Source organism: Lithobates pipiens, unplaced genomic scaffold (genome assembly GCF_037356315.1).
Source record: "Lithobates pipiens isolate NorthernLeopardFrog02 unplaced genomic scaffold, aLitPip1_a1.2 Scaffold_18, whole genome shotgun sequence".
Classification (NCBI taxonomy): domain Eukaryota; kingdom Metazoa; phylum Chordata; class Amphibia; order Anura; family Ranidae; genus Lithobates; species Lithobates pipiens.
Window position 1 is genome coordinate 216,681,193 of NW_027507758.1, and position 16,132 is coordinate 216,697,324.

General features: G+C 41.9%; 1 protein-coding gene across 3 annotated transcripts in view; it reads right to left on the bottom strand.

Moving 5' to 3' along the window:
- The window catches only part of COG2 (component of oligomeric golgi complex 2), a 442,013-nt gene that overhangs the window by 194,913 nt on the left and 230,968 nt on the right, over window positions 1-16,132 (bottom strand). For all 3 annotated transcript variants that reach the window (XM_077486570.1, XM_077486569.1, XM_077486571.1), the window contains 2 exons: window positions 8,977-9,101; window positions 1,696-1,822 (listed from right to left, as the gene is read on the bottom strand). In XM_077486570.1, coding sequence (XP_077342696.1) covers window positions 1,696-1,822; window positions 8,977-9,101 — 252 coding nt within the window. The remainder of the gene's footprint in view (window positions 1-1,695; window positions 1,823-8,976; window positions 9,102-16,132) is intronic.

The following is a 16,132-nucleotide window of genomic DNA, read 5'->3' on the forward strand; positions in this document are numbered from 1 at the left end:
AAAAAACTCACGGATCGTATCGTTCCTCGGATCAGAGTCACGGATCGGATAATTTTTCGGATCAGCAAATAATAATTGAATTTGCAAAAACCTGTGAAAATGCCACCACCATTTAGTCCCCACTGCAATATACATCTCCCCCACTGTAATATCCACGTTATCTCCCCCAATGTAATATTGGCTGAGCATGGATGGGTATGGCAGGGTATTGGCAGGGCAGGGTATTGGCAGGGCAGGGTATTGCAGAGTATTGGCAGGGCAAGTATTGGCAGGGCATTGCAGAGTATTGGCAGGGCGAGTATTGGCAGGGCAAGTATTGGCAGGGCAAGTATTGGCAGGGCAAGTATTGGCAGGGCAAGTATTGGCAGGGCAAGTATTGGCAGGGCAAGTATTGGCAGGGCAAGTATTGGCAGGGCAAGTATTGGCAGGGTATGTATTGCAGAGTATTGGCAGGGTATGTATTGCAGAGTATTGGCAGGGTATGTATTCCAGAGTATTGGCAGGGTATGTATTGCAGAGTATTGACAGGGTATGTATTGCAGAGTATTGACCGGGTATGTATTGCAGAGTATTGACAGGGTATGTATTGCAGAGTATTGACAGGGTATGTATTGCAGAGTATTGACAGGGTATGTATTGCAGAGTATTGGCCGGGTATGTATTGCAGAGTATTGACAGGGTATGTATTGCAGAGTATTGGCAGGGTATGTATTGCAGAGTATTGGCAGGGTAAGTATTGCAGAGTATTGGCAGGCTATTGCTGGGATGGCTGTGGCTGCCATTAGATTTCTCCCCTCCACTGTACAGATCAGTACAGAGAGGAGAGAGAGGGGAGAGAGGAACCGGCGTCATCATGATGCCGGTCTGTTTACAGGTGATCGCTCTGTCATTTGACGAAGCGATCACATTGTAAACGCCGACGGGTGTCCCAAGATGGCCGCCGTTCCGGAACTAGGCCGAAGCTGTGGCCTTTCCTAAGGCTGAGACCGCGGTGACCCGTTCGGATCATGGATCGGTGTCGATCCATTGCACCCCTAATGAAGTGGTTAATGTACTTTATGTTGCTCACAAATTAGCAAAAAATAAAGGTTTCCCTCAAAACATACAACATATACTTGTTTGTGCCAACTCCTGTATTTTTTTTTCAAATTCTTCACATATGTAGGTTTTAAAGGGGTTGTAAAGGTAAATATTTTTTCACCTTAATGCATTCTATGCATTAAGGTGAAAAAACATCTCACAGTGCCGGCAGCCACAGTCCCCCTGTTTTACTTACCTGACCCCTCGAAAGTCCCGCGCTCGCCCCTGACGTCCTCTTCACCGTTCAGCCTGGCTGCCGGAGTGGATGGATTGAAAACCGCGCAGCTATTGGCTCGCGCTGCTGTCAATCACATTTAATAACGCGGCGCGCCAAGTGATACAGCGAGCGGCTATAGCCGCCGGCTGTATCACGGGAGCGCACCCGCAAGTGCTTCTCACCATGCAAGGGAGCTCGCATGAACATGAGAAGTGCTTGCGGGAGGAAGCAGAGACAGCCGCTGAGGGACCCCAGAAGAGCAGGTTCGGGGGCACTCGAAAACGAGCTGCACAGTGGAGGTAAATATAACAGGTTTGTTATTTAAAAAAAATAAAAATAATTACTTTACAACCCCTTTAAAGCTTTAGATATAAACAGTTGTAAGCAAGTAAAAATACCTGATGGAATATGTCAGGATTTCCTGGGTTAAATAGGGATGGCAGCTTTTCCTCTAATCCACGTGCAATTTCTGGCCAGACAGAATTGACTAAGAAGTCATATCCTGGTACCATATCAGCCTTTCCACTACAAAACAGAATATTTATTATGATCGGTTTGTAAAATTTCACACATTCTGGTACATATTCTAAATGCCTGTAAAGAGAAAACACAAAACGTCTAACTAAAGCCAAATATTTTTCGTTTAATTACAGTCTGTCCCTGCTTGATTCATTATCATAAAACTGTATGACAAGACTTACCACCATAAAGGGCGGAGGCTTAAATGAGCCAAAGCACATTTGGCTGTACTTCTCCTGTGGATCACAGGAGTGTAATACGTTCTGCACTCCTGTGACCCATTATCAGCAGAGAGTGGGGCTGAAGCCTGCTCTTGGCTGACATTAAAGATCCCGTCCAGGCTTAGGAAAGATCACGACCATATGATTGGGATCCACCCACGTTCCTGGAGTGGCACCCAGCTCAGCCTCTCCGTGAGCCGTTGAGAGCCTGAGCCGGCCGCTCCCATCCCCTCCACAGCCCAGTGCTCCAGTGAGCATCACCAGCTCTCTACTCTGGGAGCTCTGAGAACCAAACGATCAGTGGCATTTCATTTCTCAGTTCTCTGCCTTAGAGTCGGCAGGGGGGGGCGATGCTGCATCCATCTAGGCAAGTATGAGTATAAAAAGAAAAACAAAGAAAAAAAAACACTTATTTTAAAGCCCAACTAATCTTTCAGCTTAAATTAGCAACATACATTCTAAGTGCATAAAAAAAAAAAAAAAAAAAAAAAAAAAAAAAAAGGTTTAAAAGGTTTTATAGCTCATTAGAAAGCAGCGACACTAAGTGGAAAAGCCTGCCTCCCCCTGCAGAGGTAGCCCCTTTGTACTATCGCAAACCAGCGAGCATGGATCACCAGGCCTGTTACCTTGGAACTCACTTTGGACTAGGATGTCACCCACAGATGTTGCTAGTCTACATGTCACCAAAGGGACATATATTGGGGTCTGATATTATTAACCCTTTCATGACTAAGCCTATTTCTGACATTTGGTGTTTACAAGTTAAAATCACTATTTTTTGCTAGAAAATTACTTAGAACCCACAAACATTATATATATATATATATATATATTTTTTTTTTTTTTTCAGAGAATCTAGAGAATAAAATGGCGATTATTGCAATATTTTATGTCACATGGTATTTGTGCAGCGGTGTTTTAAATGCAATTTTTTTTTATTTTGAAAAGGGACACTTTCATGGACTAAAAAAAAAAAAAACAGTATAGTTATCCCAATTATTTTGTATAATGTGAAAGATGATGTTACGCCGAGTAAATAGATCCCAAGCATGTCACGTTTTATAACTGCACGCACTCGTGAAATGGCGACAAACTTTGGTACTTAAAACACCTCCACAACGAAGTAAGAGAAGACACAAAAAAAATAATGACGAAACCATTGTCCTGGTTTGGCCGGATAAATGCCCTTAAGATGATCATACAACCAAAAATATTATATAAGTTACAGATGTTACCGATATATATTCCCCCAGTCTACTTTAATACTATTAAACGTCTAATAACCAAGCTCATCTGGAAAAATAAGAAGCCTAGAATAGCCTTAAAGGTATTACAACTGGGAAAAGAGAGGGGAGGCCTAAAAGTACCGGATTTTAAGAAATATTACGAATCTATAGTATTAACACGGGTGGTGGAGTGGACAAAATTAGATAATGAAAAAAGATGGGTGGCAATAGAACACAGCGCTGCAGAGACACGATTAGGAAAGGAAATTTGGATACCCCCAAAACACAGATCACTCGGACCAACAACACTTGCACTCACAAAAAACGTTTTTAGAATATGGGATGGAATTCATAAGCATAACAAGTGGAAATACAACTCTCCACTAATGGCATTAAAAGAAAATAATTTATTTCCACCGGGGAAGAGCACTATGGGAGGACACTGGATTAGAAGAGAAGATATTCAATTGAGACACATAATAAATGCGGGTAAAATAAACACGTTAGAAACACTACAGGAGTACATGGATATAGACGGATGGAGGTACCTCCAGCTCAGACATTTTGTCTCATCATTGCCACAACCACTGAGAAGTGGAACAGACCTTAACGCCTTAGAGCGGATATGTGAGGGGAAAATAATAAGAGTAAATATCTCACAGATATACAAGATGCTGGGAGAAGTGGACGAGACGGAGGTACCTATATATATAAAAAAGTGGGAAGAAGAAATAGGGCCACGAGGGGAGAAACAGAATTTAGAAAAAATCTTACACTTAACACACGGGACATCGAAAAATCTTAATACAATAGAAATGAATTATAAAAGCCTTGCTAGATGGTATAGGACACCAGACAAGATGAGGAGATATCAGGAAGAGCAACTCGGGAGGTGCTGGAGAGGGTGTGGACAGCAAGGGACTGCGGCACATATCTGGTGGGAATGCCCAAAAATTAGAAATTACTGGAGAGAAACATTAACTTTAATAAAAATAATAACAGGAACTCAGGTACTAGAAAACCCATGGACATGTCTTTTCCACGGTACAGACACCCCAACTCAAAAGTACAAAGAAGGCCTCATAGGAAACCTAATAAACGTAACAAAGAGCTTGATACCAAAAAACTGGAGACAGGCGGAAGCCCCAAAATTGAGGGAATGGATAGGTAAAGTAGAGGACATGTATAGAATGGAGGGATGGGAAGAGGATGAGGAGAGCGGGGAAAAGAAATTTCGAAAGAAATGGAAGCAATGGAAACTGTTTAAATCAACGAAGAAATATGAAGAGGTAGTAGGGCTATAGGGGGGGGGGGGGGGGGGGGGGGTAGTAGGATGCATATGTATATGTATACTATGTTTTATACTTTTTGTATGGAAAAAATTTAAATAAAGATTAAAAAAAAAAAAAAAAACACCTCCACAGGCAACGTTTTAATTTTTTTTTTTTACAGTTACCAGGTTAGAGTTACAGAGGAAGTCTAGTGCTAGTGCTGACGATCACTGCGATACCTCACATGTGTGATTTGAACACCGTTTACATATGCGGGCGCGACTTCCGTATGGGTTTTCTTTGCTGCGCGAGCTCGCGGTGACAGGGGCAGTTTGCAATTTTTTTTTATCCATTTTATTTCTTTTTATATTATTAAATTGTGTTTTTGAAATTTTTTTTTTGCACTTTTACTGCTGTCACAAGGAATGCAAACATTGTTGTGACAGTAATAGGTAGTGAAAGGTACTCTTTATGGCGGGACCGGGGGTCTAAAAGACCTCCACAATCTCTCCTTTGCACTTCAAAGTATTCAGATCACTGAAAACGGTGTATCTGAAGACTGTAAATTTTTAAAAATCCAGCGCCATTGGTAGCCGAGTAAACAGGAAGTGACGTTGTGACGTCGCTTCCGTAATTACATCAAGGAGACTGGAACAAAGCAGTTTCCGGCTTTGATCCACTCTGTCACTAACCGCCGGAAGAGCCGGATCGTCGATCGGCTCTCCGGTGCTACCGGGAGGCCCGGGAAGATCGGCGGGAGGGGGGACATCCCCCTCCCGCTCCTCCGGGATAACAACTGAGCGGCTTTTAGCCGCATCGGTTGTTATCCTCGGAAAGCTGATTGCCCGCTCTAAACAACGGTACCAGGATGATGCCTGCAGCTGCGGGCATCATCCCGGTATAACCCCCGAAAGCAGAGTACGCACATCTGCGTGCGCTCAGCGGGAAGGGGTTAAATGCCAGTATTTGTTAAGGGTCATTTTAATCTTAACATGTTGATTGGAATAGGTAGTAATGATTCTAGTGTTATCATCCATTTTGAATTTTTTGTTTTTTTGGGGGAAATAGAAGATCTTGTCTGCTCATGCTAGCTACACCATTAAATGCCTTTTTAAAAGATAGAATAATTTCACATTGTACAAGTGAATACATTTTAAAACACAATTCACAGTTTCCTTAGCCTGGTTTTAAACTAGAAAAAATACTATTTACAGGTTTCCAAAACAGTAAGTCTAGAGTATTGATCTATTACCGGGTAAATCGGTCTTATTTGGCCATGTCCTCGGTCTCTAATCAGGGTCCAAACTTCACTCATAACAGTGGGCATAATATATACTATACTATTATACAGTAATGAACCACATCCTTGGACCTGGATAGAACCCTGTGGGAAACTACTCATCTTGCACTTAGTGCCGAGATGAGCACCTAAGCAGGATCCAGCGCTCGAAGCAAAGTTTTAGGTCAGGGACGACCCCCAAGGTTATACTGAGGATGCACCAGTCCAGATGCACTGCTTCTATTGTCGAATTTGAATACAAGGATTGTTTGAAGAGTTGATTTAACAACCCTGATCACAAGATCTATGAATATCCAAGGCTTTGTCCTGTACAGCAATGGTCATCAACCCTGTCCTCAGGGCCCACTAACAGGCCAGGTTTTATGTATTACCTTGGGAAGATGCAGACTAGAATACTGCAATAACTGAGCAGCAAATTATATCACCTGTGATGTATTTCAGTTATCTTGCAAACCTGGCCTGTTAGTGGGCCCTGAGGACAGGGTTGATGACCACTGCTGTACAGTACAATTAAGATATGTACATACAGTATCTCACAAACGCGAGTACACCCCTCACATTTTTGTAAATTATTATATCTTTTCAAGAGACAACACTGAAGAAATTACACTTTGCTACAATGAAAAGTAGTGAGTGTACAGCTGTCCCCTCAAAATAACACACAGCCATTAATGTCTAAACCGCTGACAAAAAAAGTGAGTACAACCCTAAGTGAAAATGTCCAAATAGGGCCCAAAGTGTCAATATTTTGTGTGACCATCATTATTTTCCAGCACTGCCTTAACCCTCTTGGGCATGGAGTTTACCAGAGGTTGCCACTGGAGTCCTCTTCCACTCCTCCAGGACAACATCACGGAGCTGGTGGATGTTAGAGACCTTGCGCTCCTCCATCTTCTGTTTGAGAATGCCCCACAGATGCTCAATAGGGTTTAGGTCTGGAGACATGCTTGGCCAGTCCATCACCTTTAACCTTGGCTTCTTTAGCAAGGCAGTGGTCGACTTGGAGGTGTGTTTGGGGTCGTTATTTTGGAATAATGCCTTGTGGCTCAGTCACTGAAGGGAGGGAATCATGCTCTGCTTCAGTATGTCACAGTACATGTTGGCATTCATAGTCCCTTCAATGAACTGTAGCGCCCCAGCGCCGGCAGCACTCATGCAGCCCAGACCATGACACTCCGGCCACCATGTTTGGCAAGGCATACTTGTCTTTGTACTTCCCACCTGGTTGCCGCCATACACACTTGACACCATCTGAACCAAATACGTTTATCTTGGTCTCATCAGGTTCAAGTAAGCCATGTCCTTAGTCTGCTTGTCTTCAGCAAACTGTTAGCGGGCTTTCTTGTGCATCAGAAGAGGCTTCCTTCCTGGACGACAGTAATGCAGACCAATTTGATGCAGTGTGCGGCGTATTGGTCTGTGCACTGATAGGCTGACCCTACCCCTTCAACCTCTGCAGTAATGCTGGCAGCACGCATGCGTCTATTTCCCAAAGACAACCTCTGGATATGTCGCTGAGCATGTGCACTGTTCTGAGTGGAACCTGTCCTGTTAAACCACTGTATGGTCTTGGCCACCGTGCTGCAGCTCAGTTTCAGGGTCTGGCCACCTTTTCTTTTTTTCAGATCCTCAGAGAGTTGTTTTCCATGAAGTGCCATGTTGAACGTCCAGGAACTAGTAAGAGAGAGCGATAAGACCAAATTTAACACACCTGTTGCCCATTCACACCTGAGACCTTGTAACATTAACAAGTCACATGACACCGAGGAGGGTAAATGGCTAATTAGGCCCAGTTTGGACATTTTCACTTAAGGGTGTACTCACTTTTGTTGCCAGCGGTTTAGACATTAATGGCTGTGTGCTGAGTTACTTTGAGGAGACAGCAAATTTACACTGTTATACAAGCTGTACACACTACTTTACATTGTAGCAAAGCCTCATTTCTTCAATGCTGTCACATGGAAAGAAAATATTTACAAAAATGTGACGGGTGTACTCACTTGAGATACTGTAATTTATTTTGAGCGATCTGGGCACAGGTTCACTTTAAATACGTTACCCAAGTTAAATAATCCACAGCACTGGTCCACCGCACATGGTGTGAACAAGCCCTAAATCTTTAAAAACAGGCTATAACTATTCAAAAAAGTACATTGCTTTTACGCACAGACTACAAATAAACACAATTAATTTGAAGTGTAACTTCACTTTCTCAATAAACAGTTGCCATTTTTAATCCTTATGCTGCTAGCATTAGTAAATAGATAGGAAAGTATATATTTACTTACTTTAAAAAAAATGTGTTTATTGAATTTCAAAATATAAAAGATATGAAGTTACAACCACAACGCCATTATATGTACAGCTGAGAAGGAGACACCATACAGATCTGCTTAGTAACGTCAAAGCAGCAAAAATAGAAACACATGGTACAAACTCAGGTAGGTGGGAGGGTACAAACTGAAGAGCTCCATAACGGAAAATTTAAATGATACCAGCTAAGCTGGGCAAATTGGTCTAACCGAAAGAGTAATATGAAAGGAGGTAGAAGAGGGGGGAGAAAAGGGGGAAAACAGCAGAGGAAGGGGAAGAGGACCAGAGGAGGTAGTGGGTCTCGCACTTGGTTGCGTTCAGACTGGTGGCAGCTGGCACTGGACAGAGGTAATAGCATCAGGAAAACCACAGATGTTGCAGACTAAAACAGCCACAGCTTGGGAGGGGCTACTACAAAGACATAAAATTGAGAGGCATCATTGAACATATTTATCTGTTTTAACTTTTTTTTGTCTTCAGTTACTTCCTGGTTTCCAGGGCTAGGCAAATGATGAGGATTCTTCAGGAGGGGTTTTCCCAGCTAAGCACACCTTCCTGTCTGCATGTCTGAGCTAAGGGCAGATGGATCCCAGTAAGTGAATGCTATATTAATCATCTATCCTTACTCAAGATGGCCATGGTCAGAAATGCTAGGGGGGTGTTTTTCAAAGTGATTTCTCAGCAAAATAAAGCATGGATGGGGGAGTTTGCTTTGAAAACAAAAAATGAATTAAATAGCATTTTTGGTACCGCTTTCCTTTAGTTCCACTTTAGGATTTATTCAAATATTCCAAATGCATTTGTTCCAGAAATTCACTTAAAAATTTACCTCGAAATGGCTCCACCTGTGACCTCCCGCAGAAGGCGACAATGATGAGGAACAAACTCCAGAAGCTTGTTATACATAACCTGGAATCCATTTGGATGGGACTGCGCATATTGTTCTACTATAACCTGACAAAAAAAACAAAAGCTTTATTTTTTAGAAAATTTTATATTTATTTAGGATTCTATTAAAACTGTAGTATATATAAAAAAAAAGCAGATGGATCCTGTAGAAACCTGTGTAGTGAGAACAGGTCCTCTTCTTCCTGTTAACCCATTCATTGATTACGATGCAGCTAACACGATCTGTGAAAGGGGGAGAGTCTGATGAGCGACAATATTCTGTCCACCATTCAGAGATGGGGTTTCATGCAGTGCAATCAATGCACAGGTTTTTCTCAATGGAGGAAGCAGGGGAAAAGGGAGAAGGTGGATCCCTAGCAAATTCTTTTTTGCTGCAACTTAGATGACTCTAGAGGATCACAGATGTGGGACATACTTCATTACAGGTAAGGTATATGATCGTGGCAAATTAAACATTTTTTGATAAAACTTCAGTTTTAAGCATACAATTCCTATTTTGTGGTGATTTCAGATTCTAAAACAGCAAAAATTCACCTTCTGACAATTCACATCTCTATGCGCATCCTAACAGGGATATTTCAGGACATAAATATGGCCACTGTAAAATTCTTGATTTTTTTTTATGTAGTGTATGCTCCATGGCTGGTATGGCAATCTTTGCTTTACTACATAGAGTCACCACCCTGCAGCAAGCAAGTACACATATTGATACCTAGCAGTATATGCTTGTTGTCACCGATTCATTAAGCAGGTAGCAGCTCTCATATTTCTGATGTGACAGGTTCCTTTTAAAATGTGTACGGAGACTATACTAGTGTCTTTTGATGGCAGTTCTCTGCAATTTTCATACAATTAAAAAAAAATATTCTGCCTTACGAGGTTTAGGCGTGACTACAACATGCAGTGCCTTCCACGTTGTTGAATATTTAAAAATGTGCTACACAACACATAATCCTTGGAATTCATAAAGACTGGCTGGGACATATTCTGCAAATGTCTTGCATGCATTCTAAAAGGGGGGCAGCATACACCAAATTCACATACTGGTCTAGAACTTATACTTGAATTTGACGGATGCTGCTCCCCATTTAAAACATATGCAAGACACTTTCACAAAATATGCCCTGTACACGAAAAGAAAGTTGGTATTTATTAGCTCCACTTTTTCGTAAGATACCTACTGCTGGGATTTTATTTTGAATTTGTAAGATACGAATTGTCTGTATTTTATTTTGAATTTGGCACGGGTGTTGTGCCACAAAGTAGAAGGGGAGGACATTGAAAAGTATTAGGCACAGCCACAAAATATTTGATAGTATTGCAGATAAAAACAAACTGGTGGAATCAATCTACTACATATTCTGGAGTAAGCAAATACTCCAAAACGGCTTTTCCAGTTAAATGCACTGACCCATTTGAAAATAGGGGGGGGCTCTTTCATACCCTCCTTGATAATCTCCATTTGATCATCTTATATCACTATTGTTACTACCAGGCTTTCTTTATTGATATGGCTCCCATGGGGTTTTAGGTCTCGTTTAAGAGAGCAGCCTAGCCCTCTCCCTATAGTCTCTGGTCGCACCCCTGGTTTCCATTTGGGGTGCATGGGGCGAAATGGGGTGGTACATAAACAGAGTCTTTCAGAACTGTGTTTACTATCACCACCTTTCCATTCCTCTGTTTTGATTCTTCTATGCATCTGTTGGAGGATACCTGTATTTTGTACCAAGTTATCACATGGTTTATATCCATTTGTGTACAATGGTTATATTTTTTGAATAAACTATTTTTTTTTTTTTTTTTTTTTAAAAACTGGTGAGGATTATAGAGGTGGACATTTTTATAAATCTAAAATTTGCCAAGCATGTGTTTACAGATATTTTGTTGAGGGATGTTAGGAGCCTCTTACTTATTGTAGGACAGCAATGTATTGTACGTTAAGATCAGCTTGCAAATCTAGCATTATTTTCACTTTACCATCCTTTACAGATTAGAGCTGTGATTCTGTTCCACATTGCAAAGAGTAGATACAAATACTAATCACACTGATAAGGAAAATCAAAATAAAAACAGTTTGGCATTATAGCCAGAATGGGTATTCCATTATAAAAGCATTTTTGACTTAACAGGTATGCTAAGAGCTCCTGATTTCTTGCATTCATACAATTTAAAATGTAAAAGGGTTGTAAAGGCAGAAGGTTTTTTGCATTATATGCATTAGGATAAAAAAACCTATGTGCAGCAGCCCCCCCCCCCCCCCCCTCAGGCCCCCTAACACTTACCTGAGGTCCATCTCTGTCCACGAGTGTCTCAGCCATCCAGATTCTCCTTCCTGACTGGCTGAGACACTGCAACGGTGCCACTGGCTCCCGCTGCTGTCAAAGTCAGCTAGCCAATCAGGGGAGAGAGGGGTAGGGCTGGGTCTGGGTTCTGTGCCTGAATGGACACAGGGAGCTGTGACTGAGCTCAGGCGCCCCCCATAGCAAGCTGCTTATTTTGGGGGCATTGAACAGGAGGGGAGGGGCCAGGAGCACCGAAGAGGGACCAGAGGAGGATCTGTGGGCTGCTCTGTGCAAATACACTGCAACAGAGCATGCAAGTATGACATGTTTGTCATTTTTAAAAAGGGAAAAAAAACGAGCCTTTACAATCACTTTAAAGCGTTCTGGGTCGTTGTGTGGTAAATTAATAGGTTTGAGATGGATAGTTCCTTTGAGTCATTTATAATGCATTCAACTAGCCACTTTCCACAAGGGTTCTATGGAGTCCTAGGGTTCCACCACAGGTTGCTAGTAAGGAAAAGAATGTTCCTCTTAGATGGGACTTTAACTGGGAAAAAAGCTACTTGGGGTATGAATGCGTATATGAGTTTTATTTAGGATAAACTGTATAAGAAAATTACCGTAGAAAATACAAATGTGAAATATACGTTAGTATGAAAAAGCAATCAAAAAATATATAGACAAAAAACAAAAACATGGGATGCAGTATACATGAACTAGAATGCAATACAATATGAGATAATCACAATCATGGACTTCACAACACATGTGAACTACATGTACGAGAACAAAGGGAGCCCACGCGTTTCGAGCAATCACTCTTCTTTAGGGGTACTGATTGGAAACAGCATGATATAAATATGTCTACAAATAAGGGAATACTTCATGAACATTTAATGAAGGATTATGCAAACATCAAAGAATATATAAACCAACAAAAACAGGAGAAAGGTGCATATATATTATGAACACAGTATATGACAGTGCCATAAAGTATTGCCAGGAAGCATCGTAGTTTGCTGCATTCGTATGAATATTGCATTAAAAACAATGAAAATGATGAGAAACCATCCGGGGCAGCTAGGTGCTGTTGATCCCAGAGACTGCTACACCGGTACGGGGGACGGGAAAACCCCTCTGCATCCAAGCCCAAGGAATCCCCGGGGGGGGGGCGCCCAGAGAAAACCACACAGCAAAAAGGGGTAACAGTACGTCAGAGTTGGCCTCTGTGCCCCAAGGGAAAAAAGAAAAGGAGGAGAGGAAGACTGGGGTTTCAAAAGATAAGACAACGGCCCTCCATGTGCTGTGTAGCAGGATACATACCTGGGGTAATGTATGATGAAATTGCCCCAACCAAATGGTAATGGCTCCCCTGGGCCCAAAAAGGAGATAGATGGGCTGCTGGGTGATAAACCATAAAAGTGGATGTAAGTGGAGGGGCCACAGATCATAAGAGAGGGAAGAAAAAATAAACAAAAAATAACACATAATTATAATAATTAAAATAAATATAAATAAAAATAATAATGAATGAAAATGAATATAAATATAAATTAAAATATAAAAAATTACTCCTCTGATGAGGTGGGAATCCCTTAGTGGTGGGAAGGAAAACAAACAGAGAAGGGGGGGGGGGGGGCAAAGAAGCAGCAAGGATTGAAGGTTTACCTCTGGTGATCGAGGATAGAGTGTGGCAGAAGGTGGAGAGATGACCGCTCAGCATGCCTGGATGCTGAGGTACTGGCAACAGACGCCATTTAATATAGAGGAGTGGGGGGGTGGCCAAACTACGATGCTTCCCGGCAATACTTTATGGTCAGCACTGACGCCTATACCCTTGTTGTTATCATATACTGTGTTCATAATATAAATGCACCTTTCTCCTGTTTTTGTTGGTTTATATATTCTTTGATGTTTGCATAATCCTTCATTAAACGTTCATGAAGAATTCCCTTATTTGTAGACACATTCATATCGTGCTGTTTCCAATCAGTACCCCTGAAGAAGTGATTACTCGAAACGCGTCGGCTCCCTTTGTTCTCGTACATGTAGTTCACATGTGTTGTGAAGTCCATGATTGTGCTCGTCTCATATTGTATTGCATTTTAGTTCATGTATACTGCATCCCATGTTTTTTTTTATTCGTCTATATATTTTTTGCTTCCTTTTTCATACTAATGTATATTTCACAATTGTATTTTCTACGGTAATTTTCTTATACGGTTTATCCTAAATAAAACTCATATACGCATTCATACCCCAAGTAGCTTTTTTCCCCACTTAAAGTCCCATCTAAGAGGAACATTCTTTTTCTTACTGTCTATTTAATAGGGATGCGGGAAAATCCTACTTTATAGACCCACTGGACACCACCCCTTTGTTCAATCACCACAGGTTGCTAGGGTTTTATTTAGATTGATTTCCTGCCTGGTGGAGGTTGTACAGTTTTGGCATAGTTACTCAATAGAGCCAGCCATGTAGAACCAGTGAAACCTTTCTTCTCGTCTCTCAGGTACGCAACTATTGATACCAGTAAATGGTCTCTTGTCCTTGTGTGCAAGCTTCCCTTGCTGACCACCAGCATAAAGGGGCTCTTCTCCCACTGACCACACTTTTAAAGGGTCTTCTCTTACCGAGTGCAGCAATAGGAAAGAAAGCAAAGAGTGCTTGTGCTAAATGAGCCATGAGGATATGTGAAAGGAAAACTTGTGCAAGACGCATCCAGTACATCTGACAAGAAGCAGGTGGTGTCCTTCTATAAAAGCAAGCTAAAAGGGGTAAAAGTACATTGAAGAGCCAAGCAATTCTGAGCATGCAGAATGTAAAACTGTATAGACACAAGAAACCTTCAGAGTTTCTCACAGAAACAAGAAATGTTCTTAGTTTCACAAGTTTAAATTATATGAAAGGCTCCGACTTGCCAGTAAAATCAGTTTTCTGGAGTACAGTATACGGCACAGGTTATTAATCAACACAATCGTTTTCTGCAGCTACCTTCAGGTGACTGCACACTAGCAAAAATAAAAAAGACTGCAGGGGCATTCCTTACATAACCCCTCCCATTTCCAGCTAACTTTGGTTTTATAACAGGGAGATCATAACATAGGGGAGGGACCTGTGCTCTGTACTATACTCCAAGAAACATTTTATTGGTAGGTCAAAAATCCTATATTCCTAGTTGTACAGTACATAACACAGGCTCTTTAATCCTTACAACTGGGATGTCCAAAAGCAGTCCAACTGAGGGGTGGGCAACCCATCAAATAAATGTCAACAACACTACAAAAAATAAACAGGTCAAGAATGCTTGTCAGACTCAGAGCAGCTTGTAGCACCTTATGTCCAAAGCCCATGGACACCAACATCTCTTGTACACTGTGTTGTAACAGGGAATGGAGAAACTCCATCCTTCATACTGTAGGTTATAATAACCTGCCTGATCTACCTAGCAGTGGTGGAGTAAGACAGCGAGACTCCTGAAGTAACCTTCAGGGAGCACAAAGAGGTAATCTATTCTATTATTTAAAGGATGCAGAGCTGAGAGGTAAACCCTCACAGTGCAAATCAGGTTCAGACATTGGAGAGAAATTTCCCTAGGTTGTTTCAGAGTAGGACAATAAAAGGGAAGAACAATGTTCTAGTAAAGGTGGAAAGCAGTGACCCTCAGGAGATGGAGGACAGAGTTTAAAGATAACTTTGTCCTTGTGTAACACTTAAAGAAATGCTCCTTACAGGATTCTTGTAGAGGAGATAGTAACAAGAAATGCCAAACAGGTTCAAAGGGAGGTTAAAAAGGGAAGCTCCTGCAGAGCGCAGGACCAAAAAACTGAGGTACCAATGGTACACTGGGGAGTGTACAGGGGAAGAAATGAAAGTCATGGCCTGAACAAATCCCTTAACTAGAGAATGAGCAGCCAGAACGCCAAGACCAAGATTTTTAACCCCAAACAATAGGTCCAGAAGATCAGGAAAGGTTCACAGAGTGTCTGCCAGGAGCCTGAGTGCCATGTCTTCCTGGGTCAATTTAGTGTGGCGAGAATCCGTTAATTTTCCACTCAAGATGTAGACAGTGGATGTGGTCAAAATTGGAAGTTCTACCCAAGTGGATAATCTGCTTTTCTTTGAGTGGTGTTTTTTTGATGAATAACGTAGGCCACAGTCTTAGTGTGACTATCATGCCTGACTAGATAGTCATCAGGCATCCTTGCAATAGAGGAGTGCAGCCTTAAAAGGTACAATCAAATTGCACAAACGGCAAAAATGTTGATGGGAAGATGAGCTCCCTCCAACTATGTCCCCTGCATGGAAAGGGTATCCACGACTGCTTCCCAGCCCAACAGGCTGGCATCTGTTTTGAGGAGCTTCCATGTCTGTGAAGGAAAGGTCTTCTCTAGCTCCAGTGCTGTGTTTGAAATCCACCATGCTAGAAAACATGTGACCCTGAAGGTCAGATGCAAGGGCCGGCCCAAGGACAGAGTCGGTTTGTCCCACACTGCCAAACTTTTAAATTACAACAGTCGGGAGTAAAACTTGAATGTGGCAATCATTAGACTCAATACCCTCACATACAGAAGAAGAATTTAGGTCTTTCTCTGGCCTCAAGGGACATGGGCCAGAGAGCGAAGGGACAGAAGTTTGTCCCGATGCAGGAAGATCATTGACAGGTTCATGTCTAGCATTGGACCCAAGTACTCCAATCTGTGTGATGCACTTCAGATTGAGGATACAACTGAAGCTCTGCAAAGTCTGCACTGTTGGACAACAGGGACAGGGAGGATTGGTCCTTTAACAGGA